At 42.4% G+C, this 26274-nt stretch overlaps 1 protein-coding gene across 1 annotated transcript in view; it reads left to right on the top strand.

The window, feature by feature from the left end:
• Nucleotides 1–19486, top strand: part of LY96 (lymphocyte antigen 96) — a 111000-nt gene extending 91514 nt beyond the window's left edge. The window contains exon 5 of the mRNA XM_038000379.2: nucleotides 19357–19486. Within this exon, the coding sequence (XP_037856307.1) occupies nucleotides 19357–19389 (33 nt within the window). The 3' untranslated portion in view covers nucleotides 19390–19486. The remainder of the gene's footprint in view (nucleotides 1–19356) is intronic.
• The last annotated feature ends 6788 nt before the right edge of the window (nucleotides 19487–26274 follow it).

Below are 26274 nucleotides of genomic sequence, written 5' to 3' on the forward strand. Positions count from 1 at the left end.
TAGACTGGAATCTTGGCTCACTGCAGCTTTGATCTCCTGGGCTCAAGTGATCCACTCGCCTCGGCTTCTAAAAGTGCTGGGATTACAGGCATGAACCACTGCACTCAGCCTTAGCTGTGGATTCTTAAAGACAGAGACTTACAAAATGTGCATGTGTGTGTGCACATGCACACATGTGCAAGGAAGGGGGAAGAACTGATCCTTTTCTACATCCAGACTGTGGGATACTCCAATGAAGACAGAGAAAAGGAAAAAAATAAGGGAGGGCAAGTTTCTTCCTCAAGTGCACATCTAATATAATTTGCAATAAAAAGAGCAAAGGAGTGGTGGCATTGAACCTGAGCTGAAGGGAAAGCATACCTTTGCAGACAATGTTGGAAGAGTTGTTTAGGACCCCTTTACGTGAAAGCAAGACCGTTGGAAGGCAGCTGAGACTTCCCAAGCAGCAGTGCCCACTGTGGGTCTGCCTGGGGTGGTAAGTGGAGCTTGGAATCAAAATGCAAGAAAATCCTAGCATAAGGGACTTTGTGTTGAGCCTGATTGACTTTGGTATATTCCCAAGTCCTGAGAACCTCATCAGAAGTTCTTTCTGCTGCTCACGGCCATGGTTGAGGAATTCCGGGAAAAGAGCCTCAGTAGTAAATTGACACTGAAAGTGCTTTCAGATGGTTTTGCTTTATGGCTGAGTGTGGAGGTGCCAGGAATCAGGCTTTGAGCTGCACAGCAATTACATGGCCAAGTGCATGCCCTGAGAGGCAAAAAACTGTGGAAGAATTTGGAAATGAAGTTAAGTGTAGGTTTTCAAGCTGTGTATATGAAACCCTGTCCATATGACACACTCTACCTTCTCCACTGTCACTTTGTCCCAGGAAAGTTTATTCTTCCCACACTGTTACTGATTCCCTGCTTCCCAACCTTTCTCCAAAAAGCCCCCTATGTGCTTTTTCTGGCCTGGTGGGAGAAGTAAACAGGGTGGAATTGCAAAGAATGGAATTTCCCAGCAGGCAGTGCAGAGACCCCACCTTGCTGATGTGGTTTCACCTTCTCCAGGGACCGTTAGCTCTTTGTTGACTCCGAGGAATAAAAGCTCGGTTTCCTCTAAGGCTCTTTAGTTCCCAGACCTGCCTGGCAATGGCTGACTCTTGTGTGGAAGAGAGACTGAATCAGTTTAAAGCCACAAACCACAATCCCTGAGTCTGATGATTTCCTAGGCCCTTTCTTGTCTTTTGGCCTCTCCCCGCCCCTCCCCGCCCCTCCCCGCCTCACCTCTTCTCCTCACCTCACCTTGCCTCCTCTCTTTCTTTCTTTCTTCTTTCTCTCTCTCTTTCTCTCTTTCTCTCTCCTTTCTTCCTTCCCTCCCTCCCTCCTCTCTCTCTTCCTTCCTTCCTTCCTTCCTTCTTTCCTTCTCTCCCTTTCTTTCTTTTCTTATTTTTTTGAGACATGGTCTTGATTTGTTGCCCAGGCTTAAGTGCAGTGGTGTGATCATAGCTTGCTGCAGCCTTGACCTCCCGTGCTCAAGTGATCCTCCTACCTCAGCCTCTTAAGTTGCTGGGACCGCAGGTGCATGGCAATGTGCCTGGCTAATTTTTAAATTTTTTTTTGGAGAGAAGGTCTTGCTATGTTGCCCAACTGGTCTTGAGCTCCTGGGCTCAAGCTATCCATCTGCCTTGGCCTCCCAAAGTGCTGAGACTACAGGTGTGAGCCATCATGCCTAGCTAATTTTAAAATTTTTAGTAGGGATGAGGTCTTGCTATGTTGTCCAGTCCAGTCTCGAGCTCCTGGGCTCAAACAATTTTCCCGTCTTGGCTGGTGTTTCTTTTTTTTCTTTCTTTTTTTTAGACGGAGTCTCGCTCTGTCACCCTGGCTGGAGTGCAGTGGCGTGATCTTGGCTCACCACAACCTCCACCTCCTGGGTTCAAGAGATTCTCTTGCCTCAGCCTCCCGAGTAGCTGGGACTACAGGCGTGCACCACCATCCCCAGCTAATTTTTGTATTTTTAGTAGAGACGGGGTTTCACCATGCTGGCCAGGCTGGTTTTGAACTCCTGACCTTGTGATCCACCCGCCTTGGCCTCCCAAAGTGCTGGGATTATAGGCGTGAGCCACCACACCCAGCCCTTGGCTGGTGTTTCTTGTATTGGTTATCATTTTGGCTTCCGGGAGATTGAGCACAATCGTAGAGCTTTACTCTTCCCTGGCCATTCCAGCAGACTGGCTTCAGCTCCCGTCTCCCTGCTTTCAATTATAGAATATTTCCCTTAATCTACAGTCCTATTTTTTGTGCTCCTCTTTATCCAGTTGTCCACAGTGCTGCTATGTGTCAGGCTTGTGCTAGGATCTGGGAACAGAGAGATGAATAAAACATGGTCCCTCAGTCTTCAGAAGCTCATAAAGAACTGGGGAAAACAGAGTTGCAAGGAACTCACAGTGAGTGACTCTAGCTTTATCTTCTGTCTGGATTTCTGTTTTCACGCAATCGCACCATTTTTCTTCTGGTTGAGCACGTTCCTAGATTGAACTTAGATTGTATAGGTTATCAATAAATACTGGCCATGCTCATGATTGTGGTTATGTCCATGTAAAGGCTTTCAAATGCCTCCGACTCGTGGAGCCCTTGCTTAGCAGTGCAATGTATGCAAGTAACAGAAACTTAAGAAAAATTGTGAAGTCATTTGAACATTTTTCTGTTTTTATTTTAGTTTTTATTATTGTATTGTTATTTTAAAAAACCCAGACTCCTGCAGGAGAGGAAATATTTCTTTTTCTCACCCATCCTAGGTTCATACTTGAGGCTCCTATAACAAAAGAAGATTAACAAGCAAAAGGCACACACATTTATTTAATATAAGTTTTATATGAAGGGGAGACTTCTTAAGGAAATGAAGATTCAAGTAAACAGGTGCACTTGTGTATTGCTATGCTTAGGTTTGATGAAGCATGGATCGTCATGGAGAAATATGACTGCAGGGCAGAAGGATGTGATTGAATGGTAATAAGCTAGGGGGAAACTTAGCAAGACCTGTTTGTTCAGGTTCCTCTCTGTGTCCCTGTGTCTTCAGAGGTAAGGATGTTCCTTTCACCCCAGGTATAGGAAGGGCACCCTTCAAATGAGGGATTTATGACCTGCTTCAGGGGAGAAGGCTGAGGGAAAGGTAAGCGAGGCCTTCCTGCTTCTGCTGTTTTCTCAAATGCCAAGATGTCATATTTTGGGATAGTGTGTCCTGAACCCCATCTTCCCCGTCCCCCTACTGGATTAATTTGAAGTAAGTTCCAGGTATTATACATATATTTATATGTATCTATATATGTAAATATATATTTATAAATATCTATGCATATCATAAATGCAAATGTGTGTAAATATTCCAGCACATATCTCTGAAAGTTAAGGACTCTTTTTATTTTATTTTTATTTTTTTGAGATAGAGTCTTGTCCTGTTGCCCAGGCTGGAGTGCAGTGGCACGGTCTCAGCTCACTGCAACCTCCACCTCGCAGGTTTAAGCAATTCTCCTGCCTCAGTGCTCCGAGTAGCTGAGATTACAGGCGCCTGCTACCATGCTCGGCTAATTTTTTGTATTTTTAGTAAAGATGGGGTTTCATCATGTTGGCCAGGCTGGTCTTGAACTCCTGACCTCCTGATCTACCTGCCTTGGCCTCCCAAAGTGCTGAGAGTACAGGCATGAGCCAGGACTCTTTAAAAAGTAACCATAATATCATGACCACGCCTAAAAAATTATTGGTAATTCCTTAATATTATCAGATATCCAGTCACATTTCACTGATTTTATTAAAAGCTTTTACTTTTATAGTTGGTTTGTCTGAATCAGGATTTTTGATAGGTTCCTATGTTGTGATTGGTTGGGATACCTCTTAAATCTTTTCTTTCTTTCTTTCTTTTTGAGACAGGGTCTTGCTCTGTCACCCAGGCTGAAGTGCAGTGACAAAATCACTGCTCACTGCAGCCTTGACCTCTCGGGCTGAAGTGATCCTCCTGCCTCAGCTTCCTGATTAACTGGGACCACAGGCATGTGCCCCTATGCCTGGCAATTTTTTTTTTTGAGATGGGGGTCTCACTGTGTTGCCGAGGCTGGTCTGGAATTCCTGGGCTCAAGTGATTCTTCCACCTTGGCCTCCCAAAGTGCTGAGATTGCAGGTGTGAGCCACTGTGCCCAGCCAAATCTTTTCTAACCTACAGGTTTCTCCTCATGTTCTTTTTTTTTTTTTTTTTTCCATTGCAATTTATTTGTTGAAGAAACTGGGTGATTTCTCCAATAGAGTTTCCCATAGTCTGGATATTGCTGATTGCTTCTTTGTAATGTTTAACCTGTTCCTCTGGTCTCTGTATTGCCATCAAACTGATAGTTAGACCTAAAACTTTAGGCTTGAGTGTAGGGCAGAAATATCTCATAGGGGGTGGTGTGTGTATTTCTATCTGGAGACACAAAATGCTGGGTTCTCGCTGCTTCTGTGACGTGAGCTGTCCTGATGTACAGATTAACTCAGCTCCTTAGTTCATTAGAAGTTGCTCAGTGGTAATACTCCAGTTCTGTTGTTGCTTCCTATGCCTTAGCCAGAATACTGGTCTGGAAGAGAAACTTCTCTCATCAGCATTTGGTTACTCTGAGGTGCAGTTTGTACAGGAAAGTCAGAATTCATGCTGGCTTCTTTCCCTTTATTAATAGTTTTTAAGAAATTTAAACATTGAAGACTTCAGAGATTGTACCCCTTCTTCCCCAAATAGTTTTCTCCTCTTTCTTCTGGCCCCTCTGTAATCTAGAATCTCGCTCTCTCTTTCAATCTCTCTCTCTCTATTTTTTTTTTTTTTTGAGATGGAGTCTCCCTCTGTTGCCCAGGCTGGAGTACAGTGGTGCGATCTCGGCTCACTGCAACCTCCGCCTCATGGGTTCAAGCGATTCTCCTGCCTCAGCCTCCTGAGTAGCTGGAATTACAGGCTCCTGCCACCATGCCCGGCTACTTTTTTGTATTTTTAGTAGAGATGAGGTTTCACCATGTTGGCCAGGCTGGTCTCAAACTCCTGGCCTCCAGTGATCCGCCTGCCTCGACCTCCCAAAGTGCTGGGATTACAGGCATGAGTCACCGCACCCAGCCCTTTCTTTCTCTTGAATCCAACTTTGTAGAGCTTTGGAGAACGAACTGCAGACTCATTCACACTAAGGTACAAATGACAAATAACAGGTTACAGTGTGATTAGTCCAGACAGACTTTCTGTTTAACTTCCATCAACATCTTGAGTTAGAGAAAGGAAGCTTCTTGGAGACGAATAACATTTGTGTGCACTTACTGTTACCTGCCAGCTGTGGCAGTAAATGATTTATGTGTGCTGTCTCACACAATGCCTACAACAACCCCGTGAGTAAGGTATTCTGTGTTATTCCCATTTTACAGATGTGGAAACAAAGTTCAGGTTGTTTCAATAACTTGCCAACTAAAAGGTGACAGAGGTGAAACTAAAACATGTGATTGTCTCGTTCCAAGCCAGACATCTTATTCTGGAATCACAGAGGAATCACATCTTGTTCTGCCTTCTTTGTATAATTTCAGACATCTTGAACGAGGAGAAAAGGCTTTGGGGGAGAGGATGGTTTCCCAAGGTTGATATTTTCCACTAGACAGACCCAAGTTACTCATTGTGTCAGTGTGTACGGAAAAGCCTGGCAATCACCCACGGAACCAAAGATTTGTCACTGGAGTGTCATTGATGAAAATAGTTCTCTGCCACTGCAGCAATAGCGATGCCTTTGCCGCAGCCAGCTTCTTTCTGCTTTTCCAACTCCTCCTTCCTCTTGTTCACTTGTTCCAGTCACACTGGCCTTTTTCCTGTTCCTCAAGCACACCAAGCTCCTTTCTATTTCAGAGGTTTGCATCTACTGTTCTTCTCCTGGATCTTTTTTAAATTTAATTTTTTCCAACTTCATTGAGGTATAATTGACAAATAAAACTGTGTAAGTTTGAGAGGCACAATGTGATGATTTGATATACATATATAGTGTGACATCATTACCACAATCAAGTTAGTTAGCATATCTGTCACCTCACCCTGGTTACCATTTGTGTGTGTTTGTATGTGTGTAGCAAGAACATTTAGTTTCTACTCTCAGCAAATTTCAAAAGATAATACAGTATTGTTAACTAGAGTCACCATGCAGTACATTAGATCCCTAGGACATATTCATCTTATAACTGAAAGTTTGTACTCTTTGACCAACATCTCCCCAACATTCTATGCTCTGTTTTCTATGGGTTCAACTTTTTTAGATCCCACATATCAGTGAGATTTTTCCTGGATCTTTCCATGACCAGCTTCTTGACATTCAGATCTTAGCATAAATATTATTGAATCAGAGGCATTCCCCTGATCTTTCTACCTAAAGTAGCCACTCCTTACCCAATCCTCGATTTCTTTTCCAGCTCTTGTTACCATCTGAAAGTATCTTATGTCTTTCTCTACAAACTATAAGGAGTTTTGCTCACTGCGAGGATTCTGGTGCCTGGCACGAGATGGGCACTCAGGAAGCCTTTGCTGAATGAATGAATTAGCTCAGGCATCCTTTGCTCATTGAAGACTACATGGAGGCCTGTCTCACTATCCCAAATCCATCACTGCTGGTTCCAGTTAATCACAAGAACTGCCATGGCTTTTCCTTCTGTGAAAGTCAGGGGTTCCTGCGTTTTGCATTTATAAACCAAAACTTGACAAAAATGGTCACATATAATTCTGGTTAGGTATTAGGTTGAGGTCCAAGGTAATTCCTGTTCTAACTGATACTGTTTGCTTGAGCTTGGTCTGGATGTTAATCCTCCCCTACCCTACGTTCCCAAATTTCTGTTGAAACCTAATCACCAATGTGATGGTTTTAAGACGTGGGGCCACTGGGAGGCACAGCCCTGCTGAATCAGATTAGTGCCCTTATAAAAGAGGTGCCAGTGAGCTTCCTTGCTCCTTCCCCATGTGAGAACACAGCAAGAAGGGGCCATCTATCAACCAAGAAGTGCAGCCCTCGCTAGACGTTGAATCTGCAGGCACCTTGAACTTGGACCTTCCAGCGTTTAGGCCTGTGAGAAATAAATTTATGTTGTTTACAAGCCACCCACATTGTGGCATTTTGTTGCAGCAGCCCATACAGGCTAAGCAGGGCATCTTTCAAATTCTCCGTTCTTGTGTGAATATTGAATACCTCTGGGTGAAAGAAGATCATGACAGAATGGAAAGTCTTGCAGAAACTCTTCTGAAGTTGGGTGGCAATAGCTCTTGAGATCCTACAAAACTGGATCTGAAGCTTAGGGGTTTGCAGTAGAGTTAACCAGCGACTTGAGAAACAGTTTATAGGGCAGTACAAAACATGGTCCTAAAATTACCTGTATGGGAATCATCTGGGGAGTGCATGAGACTTATTTAAAATGCAGATTAATAAACTGCAGTCAGACCTCCTGTGTCGATATCTTGGGAGATGGAGCCTGCCGTTCTATATTTTGACAAGTGCCCAGTTGTATTTTATTGTATGTTCCCCAAAGTTTGAGAACCAGTGTCGTTAAGAAAGGAAATTGTATTTTATTACAACCTACTTATCCCGAGGAACCTTAGAAAAGCCACCAAAACAAAGCCGTCAGCACTCAGGCTCCAATCAGCTTTGGAATCCCAGGGTCCCACCTGAGAGATAGCATCAGTCTCGGTGTGGTCTACACTTGGAAAGTGTTACAAACCTCTGGGTGGCCAAGGTTCACTATTTTGCCTTAAAGGGCCTCCAACATGTCACCACTTTGCTTGGGGAATTTTTGTTTCTGGCCTGCCTACTTTCTATTTCACAGGGGTGTGAAAAGTGTAACTCCTAACAAGTCTAATGAGAGACATCGCCAAGCTTTCTAGTGACAAGAACTTCCTTTGTTCTTTCAGATGTTGCCCTATTTTTTGCCTGAGGAAAGGCATAGTTTGTCCTCATCTTGCTGTAAACATTGTTTAATATGCAAAGTATGAGTTGGGCTTAACCATCTCTCTTCTGTGTCTGTTCTTGTCTTTATGGGTCTTTCTCTGAATGCTTTTCCTTTCACCTCTAATCTCTCTTTCTTCTTCTTTCTCTTGTCTGAATCCTTCCTATACTTCAAGGACAAATTCAAGTTTGTCTTTATCCACTAACCACTCACCTACCTAAGGCTTTTTTCCTGGCTTGAATTCCCAAAGCTGTTATACCATACTGTTTAGTACTTCACTGAGTGAATAGAATAGAATAGAATAGAATAGAATAGAATAGAATAGAATAGAATAGAATAGAATAGAATAGAATAGAATAGAAGAGTTTTGCTTAACCATATCTTACTATTCCCCTGCTCTCAGGACTCATGAATATTTTGTGTGCAGCCATCATTCAAGAGAAAACCCCATGACACTTTGCCAGCACACAGGACACTTCTTGCAAGGGCCAGCAGAGGGCAGTGGAACACCCATGGTTCTTTCTCCTTTTTCCACCTCTTTGTCTATGTCCAGGAAAACACAAGGAGCCATTTGTTGGTGCCCTGAGCCAAGACAAAGCAGTTGCTAAGTCTTCTGAGATGTTTTATATCCCTTTCTTACCTTTCTGCTCTGCTCCCTCTTTTGCACCACATACCCCCAAGCATCCACCCTTCTGGGGCTCAGTCCCATCTATTCCCTCCCCTCAACCTCTAAGCTAAAACTGCAGATTGTGATCCTTTCCCACTGGGAACCCTCCTGAGTATTTATTTATTTATTTATTGAGAGAGTCTTGCTCTGTCACCCAGGCTGGTGTGCAGTGGCACGATCTCGGCTCACTGCAACCTCTGCCTCCTGGGTTCAAGCGATTCTTGTGCCTCAGCCTCCTGAGTAGCTGGGATTACAGGTACCCATCACTACACCAGCTAATTTTTGTATTTTTAGTAGACATGGGGTTTCACCGTGTTGGTCAGGGTAGTCTCCAACCTCTGGCCTCAAGTCATCCACCTGCTTTGGTCTCCTTAAGTGCTGGGATTACAGGCATGAGCCACTGTGCCTGACCCCTCCTGCCTATTTTAAATGTAAGCTTTGCAGGAGTTAATTTAACAATTGTATCCATGTAAGTTACTCCTTCTCTCTTGGCATGGATTGATCTTGCTGGTGGGGAATTCCAGCCTGTGGCCTGGTGAGAGCCAGAGACAGGGTGAGAAGGGTGCAGAGGAAAGAACTGCTGGGAACAATCCCCTGACTTCCTAGCAGGATAGGGTTAGTCCTAGGCTGAAGAGAGCAAACCTCCCATACCCTCAGGGGCCAAGCTCCCTTCCTGGAATGATCAGTGATGAAACAGCTGGTGGTTGTGACTTATCAAAAGGGCCATGCACTGAGAGAACTGTTTATCTTTCGATGGATATTCTCCGTGGGCTATTTACTCACACATGTTTTATTCCAAATCCTCAAAACAAGACTGGCTACAGAATTTATGGGAGCCCAGGGCAAGAGGAAAATACAGGTCCTTTTATCCAAAAATTATGAAGGATTTCAATTTGGTCACTGAGAGCATTAAACCTGGCACAGGGCCCCTCTGAGCATGGAACAGATTCATGAATCTAGCCCTGCCCCCAAACATGCATAGGATGAGCTCTCCTGTGTCCTAGACTTGGTATGAAACTTTCCCGTGTCTGACTCCTTCACTGTCCTTGGGAACCAGGGTCTAGAGAATGAGAAAGATACACAGGGAAAGTGGATGAGATTTTATTTGACAGATGTGTAATGGACACTGTTTGAGGCTCTGGAGATTCCAAAGTTAACAAAACAAAGTCCCTGCCCTCATGGAGCTTGTACTCTAGTTGTAGAAGACAACGACAGACAAACAGGAGAGTGCCTGCAGATAGTAGGTCAGATAGTGATAAGCCTGATGGATAAACGGGGGGCAGGGGTGATAAGAATGCCATCATAAGGAGTGCTGTTATGATTTCAGGAAAGGTGGTCAAGAAGGGCCTCACGAATCGTGTGCTATTTGAGCAAAGACCTTGAGGGAGTGTGTCCTACAGGCATCTGAGGATGAGTATCCAAGCAGAGGGGTTAGCAAGTGCAAAGACTCCCGCGGCTTCCTGACTTTGAGAAAGAGCAGGGAGGAGAGGATGGTTGGTGTGGAAGATTGGGGCCTGGGAGGATGGAGAGAGGTGGAAAGGGGAGGCCAGATCTTATACAGTAATTATTTTGCATTTTAGATGAGATGGACCTTTGGAGGTTTTAGAGCAGAGGAGGTTTGTGATCTGACTTAGGTTTTAAAGGACTCCCTCTATGCTCCATCAAGAAGAGATTGTGGAGGCATATTCTGAAAGCAAGGTGACCAGTGAGGAGACTCCTGCAATCATCTAGGTGGCTTTGGACTAAGGCATTCATAGTTGAGGTGATGAAAAGTGGTCAGATTCTAGGAAAACCGTAAGCTCTCGGTGGTGAGGGGTCATGTTGGTCTTGTTTACCACTGTGGTTCTGTTGCCACACACAAGATCTGGCATATATAGGTGCTTAATGAATATGTATTTAATGAACCCAGGGAGCAAATACAAATAGATAAGATTGGGATAATAAGATAATTAAGACAAATAGATAAGATTAAGTTCTTATAATAGAGCTGTAAGAAATAACATTAAAAAAATGGAGGCAGAATACCTTGACAATGTTTATAGTTTTTATTCCCATTTTGCTTCTATTAAATCTGTTGAAATGTTAAAGATCATTTGATATGAAATAAATTATATGTCTCAACCCTACATAGCCTATGAGCCTGAATATGCTCAAATGGACAGCCTGTATTTTTAGTATCGGGTCAATAGGTGGTGCTATATCTTGTTAGGGCTTCGTCCCCAACTAGGCAATGTGAGAGAAGGCTTACTAATGTAGATCAAAATGTTAAATGCAGTCTTATCTGGAGTGTATTCTGAGTCTATTGAAAATTAGATTAGTTTCTCCAGCAATTTGGTAGGGCTCTCTTGGAATTATATGTATGAAACTAACATTTGAAAATGTCAATTCTCCCTTACGTGGAACATTTAGATATTTAAATGATAGAAAATGCATCTCAGTATTAGAAACAGAGCTGTGCCCACATGCTGCAGATGCCCTCAATGCCTGATGACATTTTACTTTCTTTTTTTCTCCATGTGATTCTGGTATATGTGTGTATTGTCAATATATGTCTATTTTGGCTGCTATTTGTAAAAAGACCACATAAGGCATCATTAGATTTATTTCCTTTATTGAATGTGTAGGTGGGTACAGAATGTGTAGGTGGGTACAGAATGTGCAGGTGGGTACAGAATGTGTAGGTGGGTACAGAATGTGTAGGTGGGTACAGAAAGGAGTGGCATGGGGAGAGAGGGGTACACAAGGAGAAAGTGAGGCTGCAGTCATATTTGGGAGACTGTGAGGTTGTGTGGAACATTCTATGAACACTTTTTGGATAGCAAATTTCTTCCAGCTGTGGGCTGTCTCCACCAGCTGGGCCATCTTTCTCCACCCAGAAAGCTCTCGAAGCAGTACCACCTCTTGCAAGGTTGCATCTCTTGGAACCCTGCAGCTGGCTAGATCTTTCTTGTCCAATGCCTAACTTTCTGCTGTTAGAATTCATTCTTATGGATTAAATCCTGCCATTGTCAGGCCTGAAGAAGTGGAAGATCAAAGATTCTGGGCTGGCTTTCCTATGAGTCAGGCAGAGTAAACCTCACCCTACAAGATGACTTGTGTCCCCCCTCAGGAGTCCCTGGGTGGACTTGAGAGCTGTAGGCATCTGAGGATGAAATCGTATTCTTTCATGGTGTTAATGACATGGCTCTCCTGAAATGGAAGGCCTTGAGAACTGCTTCTGCTAGCGGACCTGTAAAAGGGACACAGGCCAATATACTGTTGTTTCTCTCTGAGCAATATTTCTGCCTTTTCTTTTCTGGGACTTGATGCCTGAAACTGTCCTTCAACTAGCACCTGCTTCCTTCCTTGCTGTGATCTGAGACCTCTGTCCAAGGGGCAAACGCTCTGACTGACTAGCCAGCATGTCCCCATTTCTTTGACAGAGTTTTTCCTTCAAACCCTTTGGCTTGCACTTCCTCCCTCAAGCCTTCCTTGAAGTCCTTCCATCCACTTACTGTTTGTTGATTCAGCAAATGCTTGGTGTGTAGCTCCTGGATCTCAGGCATCATGCTGGGTGCTGGGGAAACAGCAGGACACACTTTCTGTCCTCAACCTTTCCTTAGAATAAGCCTCCTTCCTTTTGACTCATTTAAAGCCTGATTTTCCTTCTATGATACTGCTTTGCTTTGGGCCTTGCCTAAAAGCTCCCTATAGTCTAGAGCTAGAAAGTGGCACTTTCTGTCTTCTTACCTGGCTATCATTCATATATTGGCTTTTTGTCACCTCACGGGTGACAAACTGGCTGAAAGAACTTTTGGGCATTATTTCTGCATTCAGGGAAGATGGTGGGGGAAGAACCAACTAAGTCTGTTCATTTTATCAGAGAAGCATAAGTTTTTCTGGAGGCTCCCAGCAGAGTTCCAGTATCCCCACATTGCCCCCTTTAGCTAAAAGGAAAACAGGGAAACGAGTACATGGTTTTAGGGAGAAAGGGTTTGGGAATGGCTCCATAAGTCAGTCATCCAAGAACATTGGCCCCCGAGGGACACTCAATCCAGCCAGATTATGCTCTCCTACACAAGTTGCCATAACCTATCAACATCTGGGTCACTCCGTTACATCCATTGACTCCCGGGCTGCCATTTCTCTCCTGACTTCGTCTCCTGTTATCATCTGGCTGGCTTTAACTTCAGCACTGACAACACTTGGACGTAGAGTTTCTTGACCTCCTCCATCCCTTTCTTCCACTCCTCCTAGGCAACCCATCAAATAGCTAACACTGAACTCACTGCTTCACCCAAACTTTCACCTCCTCCTGCTTTCCCATGACTGGCTCATGAAAGTTCATCTCACTTGTCATTGTCACTGAGATCATTGAATTCATCCCGTGCTGCTCAGTCTTCTTCACTTCTGGCATCCGAAGGTCCCTGAATCCTGTTCATCTTATCTCTGGAATAGCTCTTGCCTCCTCCTCCTCTCTGTATTGCCACAGCTCCACTTTAAGTCCTGATTTTCTCTCCCTGTTTCAATCCATCCTCTGAACTGCCACAATTATGTAATTATACCATATAATTTGATTTGATTGTTCTTCCTTGGTTAAAAATCATTCATGGTTTCTTATTGTTTTAGTATAAAATAAAAGCATGGCATTCAAAACCTTTCCTGCCCAGCCCATCACTGTAGCCTGCTCTTTCTCTTGTCATTCTGGATTTTCAGTTTCCCAAACAGGTCTCAGGGCTTTGCTGTGTCTGGATGCTCTTTCTGTCCTTCTCATTCAGTGAACTCCTTCTGCAAGCCGAGCTCAAATACAACCTCTGCAACATTGCTTTCCTCAATCTCTTAGGCAGAATGAATCACACTGCCTTCCTTTCTACCGTTGCACTGTTCATGTCATATTTGTGACATTGTTTTCTACATGCATGCTGATCTCCTTTAGGAGGGGACCAGTCTCTGATTCAGCTTTACATCTTTAATAGCTACTGCAGTGCCTGGCACATAGCAGGTGTTCAACAGAGGTTTGTTGAACAAATATTTTTGAACTATTGTGGATTGCGATGGAGGAAATTTTCTGAATGTTGTGCATTTGGTACATTCTTGACATTTGGTAAATATGAATCCTAAAAGTTTAGTGAAGAAAACTTCAGAGAACAAATGTTTACCACAGTGTAGAGTTCTTCAGTTTCCAGGATCGGAGGTGGTGTGTGTGTGGTTGATGTTTTTAGAGTGAGGCAATGGCTCAGCCCCGTGGGAGCAGATTGCATGAGACAGGCACCCGGAATGGGCGAGATAATGCCAGCCAATCTGTCAGATTTCATCATCTGCTGGTCCTGGGCTGGTAAGATTCTTTATATATGCCTCTCTCATGCTTACATCTTGTGAGGAGCTGCCTTCAAATTTCATCCTCTGCAGGTTGCTTATACAACTCAACATCTAAAAATAATAACTTGAGATAGCATATTATTTATTTTGAATTTCGTAAATGAATCTTGGTGTATTTTTTTGGTTGTTAAGCACAGATTCTAATTATTTCTGCTCTGTGATGAAATCTATAGGCATGGAGAAGAGGCAAATCTCTTTCATAGGTTATTTCTTAGTCAAGCAAGAAATAATATTTTTTCTTTTAATTTTATACTGCTAAAATTCTAATTATGTAATTATGAAAAAGCAGTTTGGGGAGTAGTCCATTTATGACTCAAGTATATCGCTGGTACTTTCTTACTGTGCACCAAAAGAAAGGACCAGCAATTTACTTTTTGAATCTGGGAAACCTAATTGTGGGTGGGGTGTGGGTGTTGGCAAATAAAATGTGTGGGTTGGCAAGTTGTTTGAATATACTTGCATGACTGTGGGTGAGGTAGTGGGTGTGTGTATGTGCGCGTGTGTGTAGCTCAGCAATTACAACAAAACCTCATAAGTTTTGGGAAAAGGTGGGACATAATTAACCCATGAGTAGATATCTATCATAATTACACATGCATCCTGTCTTTCTGTGCTAGTATTGTTGAAGATAGCTCTCCTTTAACAAATTGATGATATTTGAAACTCTTTATGTTCTAAGTAGCTTAAATATCTTCCCTGGACATTATTCGTGTTATTAATTTTCTTTGCAATGCCTTCTTTTCAAATGTGCTACAAAGGTAATCTTCAATCAAGGTCGAATTGCTGTTATTGTCAGAGTAGCAGGATCTGAAATGATGAGGTTTGATTGCAATTGTCTTATTTCCTAGCCATGGGAGTAATAATGATAGTTCTTCCCGTCAGGTTGAAACAAAGCAGATGATCATCTGTGTGAGTATAATGTCTTAGGTGCTTTCCTAGAAATATATTTTATAGTCTGGTTTAACTAGGGAAACAAGCAATTGGTAATTGCTAATGAGTTAGAAGGTACTGTTTAGGAATTTTAAGGCAGATCTTCCATTTTTGGGATAAAAAAGGAATGATTCTGATGGGTTTAAGTATATCATCTCTTCTGCATTCACATATGGCTTTGTGTGAAAAAGAAAGAGACAGTTCTAAATGGGTAACTTGGCAGGAATGTTGGTGATAGGAGATGATTTTACAGAGTTGATAGAAAGAGCAGGTTTGGCCTTGAATGCAGAAATCTGGCCTCTGTGGGCCGAATACAGAGAAAGGACAGTGTGAATGTCCCAATATTGTTGTTCCAAAGGTGTGGCAGCAATATCAAAGCCAAAAATCCATTGTTGGAGCCACGAATCTCAAATTGAGGAAGAATGTTGCAAGTATCCCTTTCATGTAATGAACTGGATCCAGGTTTCATCTGAGTGACAGCTTAATTGCTGGTCAATGACCTTTCTTTTTTTTCTTCTGCTTAAGAGATTAAGATTTATTCAGGGCACAGCTGAAGAGAGAACAAAGAGTCAGTAAATTAGCAGCATAATCTGTTGAGTCATGAGAACATAAAGCCTTTTCCTACACTCACAGAAGCATTTCAGCTTGGATGACACAGATCTGTCCTTTAAGGGCCATAGGCATTGTTGCTTCTTCCTCCATCCCTCCCTAGTGGTTTAATGCCAGCCATGGTGCCCCTTTCCCATTTTTATCATTGAAGTTTTCTATCCTTCCTGTGGGGAAAAATATTCCTCTTCTTACTTCCATGAAACTGCTCATGAAGGTCACCATGGCCTCCGCCTTGCTGCATCCAAAGCTTGGTTCTCAGTCTTCATCCCACCTCACCTTGTAGCAGCAGCTGACACAGCTGCTCACTCTCTCCTCCAGCAAACATTTTCTTCTCTTGACTTCCAAGACTCTGCACTTTCCTTCCTACCTCTTCTGCTGCTGGATACATCTCCCCAGATGTTTGTTGCTTCCTTCTCTTTTCATTGACACATCCAGGGCTCAGATCTTAGATCGCTCCTTTTTCTTGCCTTCCACACGCTCTTGGAAATCTCATTTGGTCTCATGGCTGTCTGTGCTGCAAACTCCCACACGAGCACCTCCAGCCCACACCTATCCCTGAATTCCAGACTCACAGAGACAACCATCTATTCCATGTCTCTGCATTTCCACCTTCACGTGTCTGAAACTGAACTCTAGATCTTTCTTCCAAGTTGGCTTTCCTTACCTTCTTTCACATCTCAGTTAAGGACAGCTTCATGTGTTTAAGTGCCCGAGTTAATTGCCTTGGAAGCATCCCTGACTCCTCTCTTTTGCTCACATTTCACATCTAACCTTTCAAAAAACCCCAATATCTGGAATCTCATTACCATTTCTCACTATCTCCACTGCAACCACTTTGGTCTGATCCACAAACATCCCTTGCGTGGATTCTTGCAGTTGCCTTTTAGCTGGTCTTCAAGCTTCTTTCCTTGTCCTCCGAGGTTGATTCTCCCCATTACTCTCAAAGTAAAGGCCAAGGCCCTCATTAAGGCCAATGAAGCTCTGCATGATCTGTCCCTTCCCCTAACCATTCTCTCTCTGACTCCTCTTCCTGTCACTCATCCATTTCAGACACCATGGCCTCTTTGCTGCACCTTTAACTTTCTAGATGTGTTTCTATTTTAGGGCCTTTGCACCTGTGGTTCTGTCTGCCTGGAATGTTCTCTCCCAGACACGTGCCTCATGAACTCCCTCACTTCAAATCCTCTCTCTGATGTCATTTTCATGCTGAGGTCACCTTGACAACCCTAAGTACCATTGCAACCCCCTCCCCCCAGCCTTGCTGACTCCCCTGCTCTATTATTTTTCTATAACAATTATCACCTAGTAAAATACTATATAATATGCTTATTTTTATGCTTTTAAAAATTGTCAGCCACTCCCCACTAGAATGTAATCTTCATGGGGGCAGGGACTCTGTCTGTTTTGTATCCCAGCACCTATGATGGTGTATGGCACATAGTAGGTCCTCGGTGGATGTTTATTGAATGAATGAAAGAAAGCTATAGATGCTAGGGTGGCTGGCTTGCTCCCAGGGTGCCGTGACTACTTTTCTCTCACGTCTTTGATCGGGGGAGACCTCACTTCCTGAAGTGTTTGTTGGGGAGCAGGAGCAAGAATGAAGTTTCCCGGGGGTAGTTTCTGGGAGAGAGAAAAAGAGAGAAGACCTTTCCTGCTGTTGCAGGGATGACTTGGGTGGTTCCTACTTGAGTAACAGAGGTGGGTGGTCAAGGAGCCTGGCCTTGTCTGATGTATTTTGTATTCTGATATTTTTGCTTAACATTATATCATGATTAGTTTTAAAAATAATTTTCATGGTGATTATTTTAATGACAGCATACTTAAAATAGAGTGTTAGTGCCCCAGCCTTGAAAGCAGATATGTGGATGCATGCAGATGATCATGGATTGCTTTCGAGAATCTGAGGGTAATGTAGTTAAGAGCACAGGTTACAGTTAGGCTGTCTGGGTACAAATCCTGACTCTGGCCCTTTCCACCTGTGTGCCCTTAGACAACTCACTTTCCTTCTCTGTAAAATTGGAATAGCAACAGTACCTGTATCGGTAACAGTAGCAGGGTTATTTTGGAGAACAGAAGAGTTGATATTTATGTAGTTCTTGGGGCTGGGCATGTTGGCTCATGCCTGTAATCCCAGAACTTTGGGAGGTCAAGGTGGGTGGGTCACTTGAGGTCAGGAGTTACCAGCCTGGCCAACATGATGAAACTCCGTCTGTATTAAAAAATGCAAAAATTAGCTGGGCGTGGTGATGTGTGCCTGTAGTCCCAGCTACTCAGTAGGCGGAGGCAGGAGAATCACTTGAACCTGGCAGGCGGAGGTTGCAGTGAGCTGAGATCATGCCACTGCACTCCAGCCTGGGCCACAGAGCAAGACTCTGTCTCAAATAAATAAATAAATAAATAAATAAATAAATAAATAAGTAAGTAAGTAAGTAAGTAAATAGATAAATAAATAAAGTACTTGGACCTCTGTTACTCAAAGTGTTGTCTTCAGACAAGGATCATCAGCAATACTTAGGGGCTTGTTATAATAGAAATGCAGACTCTCAGACCTGGCCCCAGCCCTGCTGAATCAGAAGCTGCCTTTTGACAATATCCCTAGGTACTTTCTATGGCCAGGAGAGAAACTGACTTAAGCAGTGCCTGGAACATAGCAAGTACTACATAATGTTGGTTAAATTTTAGAGCAGTTCTGGTTTTTCACCAGTCATAACTGGTCATAGAAAGATGTTGAAAATCTTGAAATAAGGCTTATTTCTTGTTTGCGTCAGGCAAGCTTTTCCAATAAATAGCTGGGGTGCTGTCTCAGGGCAATCACTGTGTACCTCTGGTCTTCAGCTTACCCGTCTGTGATGTGAGAGTTGGAAATGAGTAATTTCAGAAGTATCCTTCCAGCTCTGGCCCTTTGGTATTCAATACTGCCTTTCAATTCACATTTTACTGAGCAGGGAGTTAAAGAAGACCCAAGATTTCTTTTGAAAACTGTATAAAAGTAAGGCCTTGGAAAAATATTTACAAATGTCCCTTATGGTGCAAGCTAATCATGTCAGAATTGTCCAAATTAAAAAAATCTCACCGGTTCATCTTATTATGTCTTTTTATATTCTTTTTTGAGACAGAGTCTTACTCTGTCACCCAAGCTGGGGTACACTGGCGTGATCTTGGCTCACTGCAACCTCCGCCTATAGGGCTCAAGTGATTCTCATGCCTCAGCCTCCTAAGAAATTTGGATTACAAGAACCCACCATCACGCCCGGCTAGTATTTTGTATTTTTAATTGAGACTGCCATGTTGGCCAGGCTGATCTCGAACTCCTGACCTCAAGTGATCCACCCACCTTAGCCTCCCAAAGTGCTGGGATTACAGGTGTGAGCCACCACACTCAGACCATCTTATTCTGTATTAGTATTTATTTGATGATACTAAGAACTTGCAGGATTCTGTTGCTCTTGACAGCAACTGGTCTATTAATCATTAGCCATTTTAGAATAAAAAAAATGACCCTTACAAATTATCTAACTTTTGGTGACATAATTGCTTCATAGCCCATGATTCAGACAGAGTTAGCAATTCTTAGAGATTAATTTTCTAAAATGTAGCCAGCAATCACATGCTAACAGTCTGAAAGGGCTCCTAGAAAATAGTCCTTACTTTATAGAACAGGAAAATGAAAAAGAGGATGCCTCTCTTGAGAACATTTTTATTACTTCGATCAGGATTTTCAACATCTTTCTGTGATTGGAGGAATACAGGTCCAATTCCTTGGCCTGGTTGGTATTCTTCACCTGTTTTTATTTGGCTTTAAATAATCTTTTATGGACTGAATTTTGTCTGTGTTCTTTCCACAGATTTACGTGTTGAAGCCCTACCTCCTGATATAACTACTGGGAAATAAAAGTAAAATTCTAAGCCCCTCAACTGAGTGAACAGACCTTCTCTTGGCCATAGCAACCCCAGAATAACCTTGAAAACGGTTCTCAGCCATGATGGTATGAGAGGTTGGACACACCTTATTATACCTGCTCCCTCACTAACAGTCATTAGGCCTTCTTCCCTACAGGCGGAACAGAAACCAGCCCTCTCAAAAGACTCTGCTGCTGATATCAACCAACCATCTGATGCTGCCCCTCCCTTTTGCAGTTTTGGTGCAACAACAGACCAGCATTTCTTCCTGATGAGAGACAATTGACCATGGAGTTGTTCTGGCCAATCACAGAGAATGTGCAGTGAAGGTTTTCATGTCATCTGCTTCATCTTTTGATGCCAGAGGGCCTGAAACTCCACCCTGGGATTATGCTAACACTGCCATTTTTTGTACACAGGACCCATGAAGAGGCACGACGCTCAACTGTACATGTGCATGTTTTTCCTTTTGTAAATATTAATGACTCCTCCTATAATCTGTTGAATATGTACACTTAACCACCCAACTTACCATATGTTTCTGTTCCCTTTTCCCCCTCTCTTGAAGTATCTGTTTTTGGCTTCTGACCAGAGGCTACACTTCCCAGCCTCTGGGAATGGCCACCCTGCAGGCTGAAACTCTTCATGAGAAATAAAGCTCTTCTTTCTAAATTTATGAAAGTTGTCATTCTTAAATTGATATGATATTTGGAGGTAGAGCCTTTAAGAAGGGAATTAAGGTGAAACGAGGTCATGAGAGTGGGGCCCCAATCTGATAGGACTGGTGTATTAGTCTGTTTTCATGCTGCTGATAAAGACATACCCGACTGTTTATAGAAAAAGAAAATGGACTCACAGTTTCATGTGAGTGGGGAGGCCTCACAATCATGGCAGAAGGCAAACAGCACATCTTACATGGTGGCAGAGAAGGGAGAATAACAGAACTTGTGCAGGGAAACTCCTCTTTATAAAACCATCAGATCTCACAGGACTTATTCACTATCACAAGAACAGCATAGGAAAGGCCCACCCCCATGATTCAACTACTCCCCAACAGGCCCATCCCACGACATGTGGAAATTGTGGGAGTTGCGATACAAGATGAGATTTGAGTGGGGACACAGCCTAACCATAACAACTGGTGTCCTTATAAGAAGAAGAGGTACTAGAACTCACTCTCTTTCTCTCTGCATAAACAGCGATGAGGCTACATGAAGATACAGAGAAAAGGCATTGTCTGTAAGTTAGCAAGAGAGGCCTCACCAGAAACCAACCCTAATGCCACTTTGATCTTGGACTCCAGGCTTCAGAACTGTGAGAAAATAGCTGTCTGCATTTTAAGCCACCTAGCCTGTGGTATTTCATTATGGGTGCCCAAGCAGATGAATGCATCCTCTTTGCATTTTCTTTTCTTATGCTTCCACAAGTTGCTTGTCTCTTTCTATATGCCCAGGATGTGCCCACTTCCATATCTTTCTCCTGAGTCCTCAGGAGTGGTTTTCCTCTTAGGATGGTTTTCCTCTCCACTGCTGCTGTAAGAATCAGTTGGTTTTCATGGCTCTGTTCAAATGACATCTCTTCTGGGAAGCCTTCTGAAGTGGGTTGCATAAGGTCTCTCCCAAATTCATGGTGACCTGGAACCTTAGAATGTGACCTTATTTGGAAATAGGGCCTAAAGACCAATAACTCGTATATTTATAAGAAGAGGAGATGACCCAGAGATGCAAAAAAGATGGCCATGTGAAGACAGAGGCAGAGATTGGAGTGATGCTACCACAAGCCAAGGAATGCTGGTAGCTGGAACAGGCAAGAGTTATCTTCTAGAGCCTTCAGAAGGGGTGTGGCTCTGTTGACACTAATTTTGGACTTTTGGCTTCCAAAACTGTGAGAGAATAAATTCCTGTTGTTTTATGCCACCAAGTTTGTGGTAACTTGTTAAGGCAGCCATAGAAAGCTAATAGGCCTTCTCTGATCCTCCCAGAGGAAAGTTCCCAGGGGACATTTTGCCTCTTCCTGAGACTTTCCACCTTCTATTATAGCTTATTTAATTGCATCCCGTTGGTTCACCAAGACTGTGACCCTTGGACGGGAGAATCTTTGAGCCAACAAAGTACTCATCACAGAACCTTGGATATTGCAATGTTTATAGTCCTCAAAAATGTCTTAAATAAATGAACAGAAGTTCTGGGCGTCAGATTTCCTAAGGGAAATAATAGCTTTTTCCTAGGACAAGAATGCTGCAACCATGACATGTGCACATCTACTTCCAGATTAATTTACATAGCAGCATGTAGGGGGAATGAGAATTTCCTACACAATTGTTAGTGATTGTTTATTGAAACTTTATGAGAGAAACATTACTGTGTAGTAGAAAGGGCACAAGACTGGGCATTTAAAACTCTAGAATTGGGTTGGAGTCCAGGTCTTTCTGATTATCAGCTGTGATACCTTAGGTAAGCCATTCTCGGGCTCAGTATCAATATGAGCAAAATGAGAATAAAATGGTGAGGTGCTGCCTACCCCATGGGCATGTTAGGAAACTTGCATGAGGTAGGCTATAAGAGAGGGTTCTGGAAGCTACAAAGTCTCTAAGCTTCTGAGCTGGTTTGAGAGTTATCTAGAGTGCCTCGTGGGGTCACAGTCATAGTCACAGAGCTATAGGAGTTAGACCTATGAGGGAGTTGAAGGATCATATAATGAACACCCCAATACCACATGAGGAAAACGAGTCCAAGAGAAATTGTGACTCACTTATCTACTGTGAATCCAGTGGCCCCACAGTGGGAGCCTGGGTCCCTTTTCACTAAGCTGAGATGCCATAGCAAGAGGCAACTAGCAATGTTTCTTTCTTTGCAGAAACTAATCACAGTGAGCTCATCTGATGGAACAGACAGAACAAGTGCAGGACAATTCTCAGAAACACAATAAGAATGTTATACATAACGTCAAACTCATTTCGTCAGATGATTCTTTGCAGTTCATTTTGAAGAATGTCATAAACATTTTAGCAATCCTAACATGATAAGAGTATAACTTACGATGACATTTATCCAAGGCTTAGGTTGTAGAATATTATGCCCTAGATATTTGACAGACAGGAGTGTGAATTTTTAAGTCAAATAGATGAGGTGGAGATACCCAGGGAATATACTGGCAAATCAGCAGTTCTCAATGGAAGAGTAAACGTCCATGATGTGATGTAAGTGTCCGTGATGTGATGCAGAGATTGACAGTCTAGTTCCTAGACCCGAAACTGTTAAAATGCTGATTCTGGTATTCCCAGTTGCTTGTTGAAGAAGAGGTTAAAAACCTGTTATAAGGCACTGTAGATGTGAGTGATCGGTTAACTTTAAAATGTCCCTTACCGTGGGCAAGATCACATAGTTGGATGCATGAAAGAGTACTCTATTTGTTAAGGAAATGAGAAATACGAATGAGAAAGCTGGATGCTAACATTCTTAGATGGGAGCTCATTTTATTTTCTAGTAAAGAAAAACACCAAGGAATATGTCTCAAATTAAGGTTACGCTGTGCTAGATATATGAAGAACTATGTCTTTAAATGACTTAACGGGACATTTTCAAGCAACTCAGCACTTGGCAGATTTCATTTTGACAAGCAGGAGCAGGTGGGTGGCTCAGGCTTCTCAACCTTGAAGAGATGACCCCAAATGACTTTGTGTTTTCCTGATAGCTGCAAGATAAAATAAGGGTTAATCAACTGTCTGGGGGAAGGTACATCCATTGCTCAGGTGAAGGGGAGAGTACTGTATGACAGATGAATAGAAAGAACCAGTGTCAGGAAAGCACACAGTGACATACGTGCTGGGAAGCACGCTGGCCAGGCATCCCTGGGGTCTGGTGGTAATGGTTTCTGTTCAGCACAAAGGAATTAAACCCAACAGTCAACGGTGCTCACACAAGCGTGCATACTTCTGCAGCTCTTCAGTGAGAGATTTTTCTGTTTTTCTACACTTGAGAGGAACCGACCCTGCAGAGGCAATACACCTCCAGGCAGGCTTATGCCTTTTCTGAACTTTGAGAGGCTTTAAATGTTTTGAAAATAGGTAACTTTTCTGAAATTGTTTCAAATCGGGACCCTTTTGACACTCTTTCCCACTTTTTCTACTGCTTCTATTTTCTTCATTAGTGCCTCTCCCTCTTCTGCTTCCTCTAATCTCTGTCCCTGCCAGTCTGGGTCAAGTTTCTGGCACCTGACTTGTTTGCCAGGAAAAAGACAACTGCGGGTGAAGGAGAAAACCCTTTCCTGCGTGCTCGGCTGCCTTCGGATCCAACGGCTGCCTTCGGATCCAACGCTCCTAGCTGGGAGATGGGAAGCTGTGGGCTGCGCAGTGGGTCCTATGGTTTTGGAAAGGGGACACCCCACCTCGTGTTCATCTTTGTAGAATCTGGGCAGGTTTGGGGGTCCTCATGAAAGATTTTGAAATTTTTTAAGTCTATACTCTGCCTGTTTTTCTACAAAATTTTTTAGTGGGTGAATCATTTACTTAACATTGTGTACTTGGGAGAATGTGATGATGGGGACAGAGCATGCTGTATTGCATGGCTTCTTAGGAAGAAAACACTACGGGCTGCCCTGCAGGAAGCAGGCAGAAGCTATTGTCAGTGAATGTTGGGAGGGTCCATAATGTTGGATTGGAGTAGAACTAGAGTGAGGTATTTGATTTTGGTTTTATTTGTTTGGTATGAAAATTCTATCAGATTCTCTCATGTTCATATTTCTCCCTGTATTCATAAAAGAACAGTTTTGCAAACCAGAAAAAAGATATACACAATTGGCCCTCCATGTCTTTGGGTTCTACATCTGTGGATTGAACCAATTGCAGATTGAAAATATTCAGAAAAAATTGTGATATGTGTAAGTCTTTGGGAATTCATGCTGTATAAATAATTACTGTGAAGTTTCCATTTCATACATGTAGACAGACTCTTGGAAATATCTAAGATAGTAACAATGGGAAGTGGTCATATATTGAAAGAAAGAGAATAGCACAATTTGAATCAGAATCATAATTTTTTAAAGCAAATGTGGATGTGAACATATATTACTGTACAGTCATCCCTGAATGTCTAAGGGAGATTGGTTACAGGGCCCCCGAGGATACCAAAACCTGCGAATGCTCAAGTCCTTGATCTAAAAATGGTGTAGTATTTGCATATAATCTATTCACATTCTTCTGTATACTTTAAATTGTCTCTAGATTACTTATAAGATCTAATACAATGTAAATGCTATGCAGTTTTCACACTGTATGGTTTAGGGAATAACAATAAGAAAAAAAAGCTATTTATATAGCATGGACTCCCAAAAGACTTACACATATGATAGTCAGACGATGATTTAAAAATTGCTATGTCAGGTCTTTCAACCTTTAATTCCATTTTTATTTTGCTTTTCTCACTCTCTCCACAAGCACGAATATACTTATCTGTAATGTATATAATATTCTTCTAAATCTTGATCATTTGATTGAGGTGGTGTTTGCCAGGCTTCTCCACTGTAGTTACTATTTTTCTCTTTGCAAATAGTAAAAAATTTGTGAGGAGATGCTTCACAATTATGTAAACATCCTATTTGTCTTTAAATTTTCCTGCACTTGTTAGCATCCACTGATAATTTCCCAACTCCAGCATGCCAAGAAATAAATGTGGAAGGAATGATGAAGTTAGAAAATCAGAAATCTATTTTTATAAAAAGAATCTGCAACATTTTTTTACTATTCTGGAATGTATTTTATAGGTGGTATAATCTATCTATTTATAACATCAACTGTAATATAAAGGAGAAACAAAAGGATGATAGTGTATAATAAAAAAAATGTGTATTTCAGTATGTAAATGCTTTGGCACTTCTATACAAGAGGATACATTGGGATTCAGGTGTGTGCCCCTATGTGAGAAATCATGGTTCGGGGACAGCTACATGTGCAGAGATGGCCTGCTGATGTCTCAGAGTCAGCCAGTGGTATTGTGTTGGTAATGTGATTTTTGAAACCAATGAACAACTTTTGGTAAAATTTGAAATAAAGTGTGCAAAACGTTCCTTCAATTACCCCATATTCACAATCCCACAGAATTTGGTATACATTAAAATAGTGCAAAAATTATTTGAGTTTAAATCTAAGATGTACATAAAATTTAGATAACGATAGATTTTTTATCTACATGGATGCTGGGCAGGACGTTTGACAAATTGTACAGGGTGTGGATAATTCTTTGGAGTGTGGCACCAATCTCCTCATTTCAGGACATCTGATACCACTGGTTTGAACCCACTAGATGTCTTTAGCATACTCTAATCATCCAGACAATAACATAACTCCTACAAATGTCCAAAAACGTCCCCTGGAGGTGGTAATACTGGTTGAGAAGCAATGTTCTGAGCTCTCTCACAAGCTCAGATTCCTGACCACTGGTGCCCCTCCCCTTTGCCAACAACAACAAAAACACAAAAAGCACATATATTGTTTTTTTCTTGGTGTCCCTGAGTAATGTTCTAGTCATTCATCTGTTTGCTTTAGCCCTCTCTATTGCATCTTGTAGGTCTTGGGCATGAGAGACTTTTTAATTTCCATGGATGCATAATATGTTGATTTGAGGTTTAAGAGAACAATGTCAAATGGCCTGATCCACCATATTTACCCCTTCATGGAGATGAATACGAAGATTAATATCTCCTTCAGTTAAGACTAGGAAGACAAGGGACATTTTCAAGGACTCAAACCAAAGCTCTAACTCTTCCATATACTTCTCCCCCAACATTTGTAGATGTCTTTAACGTTCCATCAAAGGTTTTGCTCCTTGGTATTCCTGAATTTAGATCAAAATCTGGAGCAGAAATGT

The sequence above is a fragment of the Chlorocebus sabaeus genome, chromosome 8, assembly GCF_047675955.1.
Source record: "Chlorocebus sabaeus isolate Y175 chromosome 8, mChlSab1.0.hap1, whole genome shotgun sequence".
NCBI lineage: Eukaryota > Metazoa > Chordata > Mammalia > Primates > Cercopithecidae > Chlorocebus > Chlorocebus sabaeus.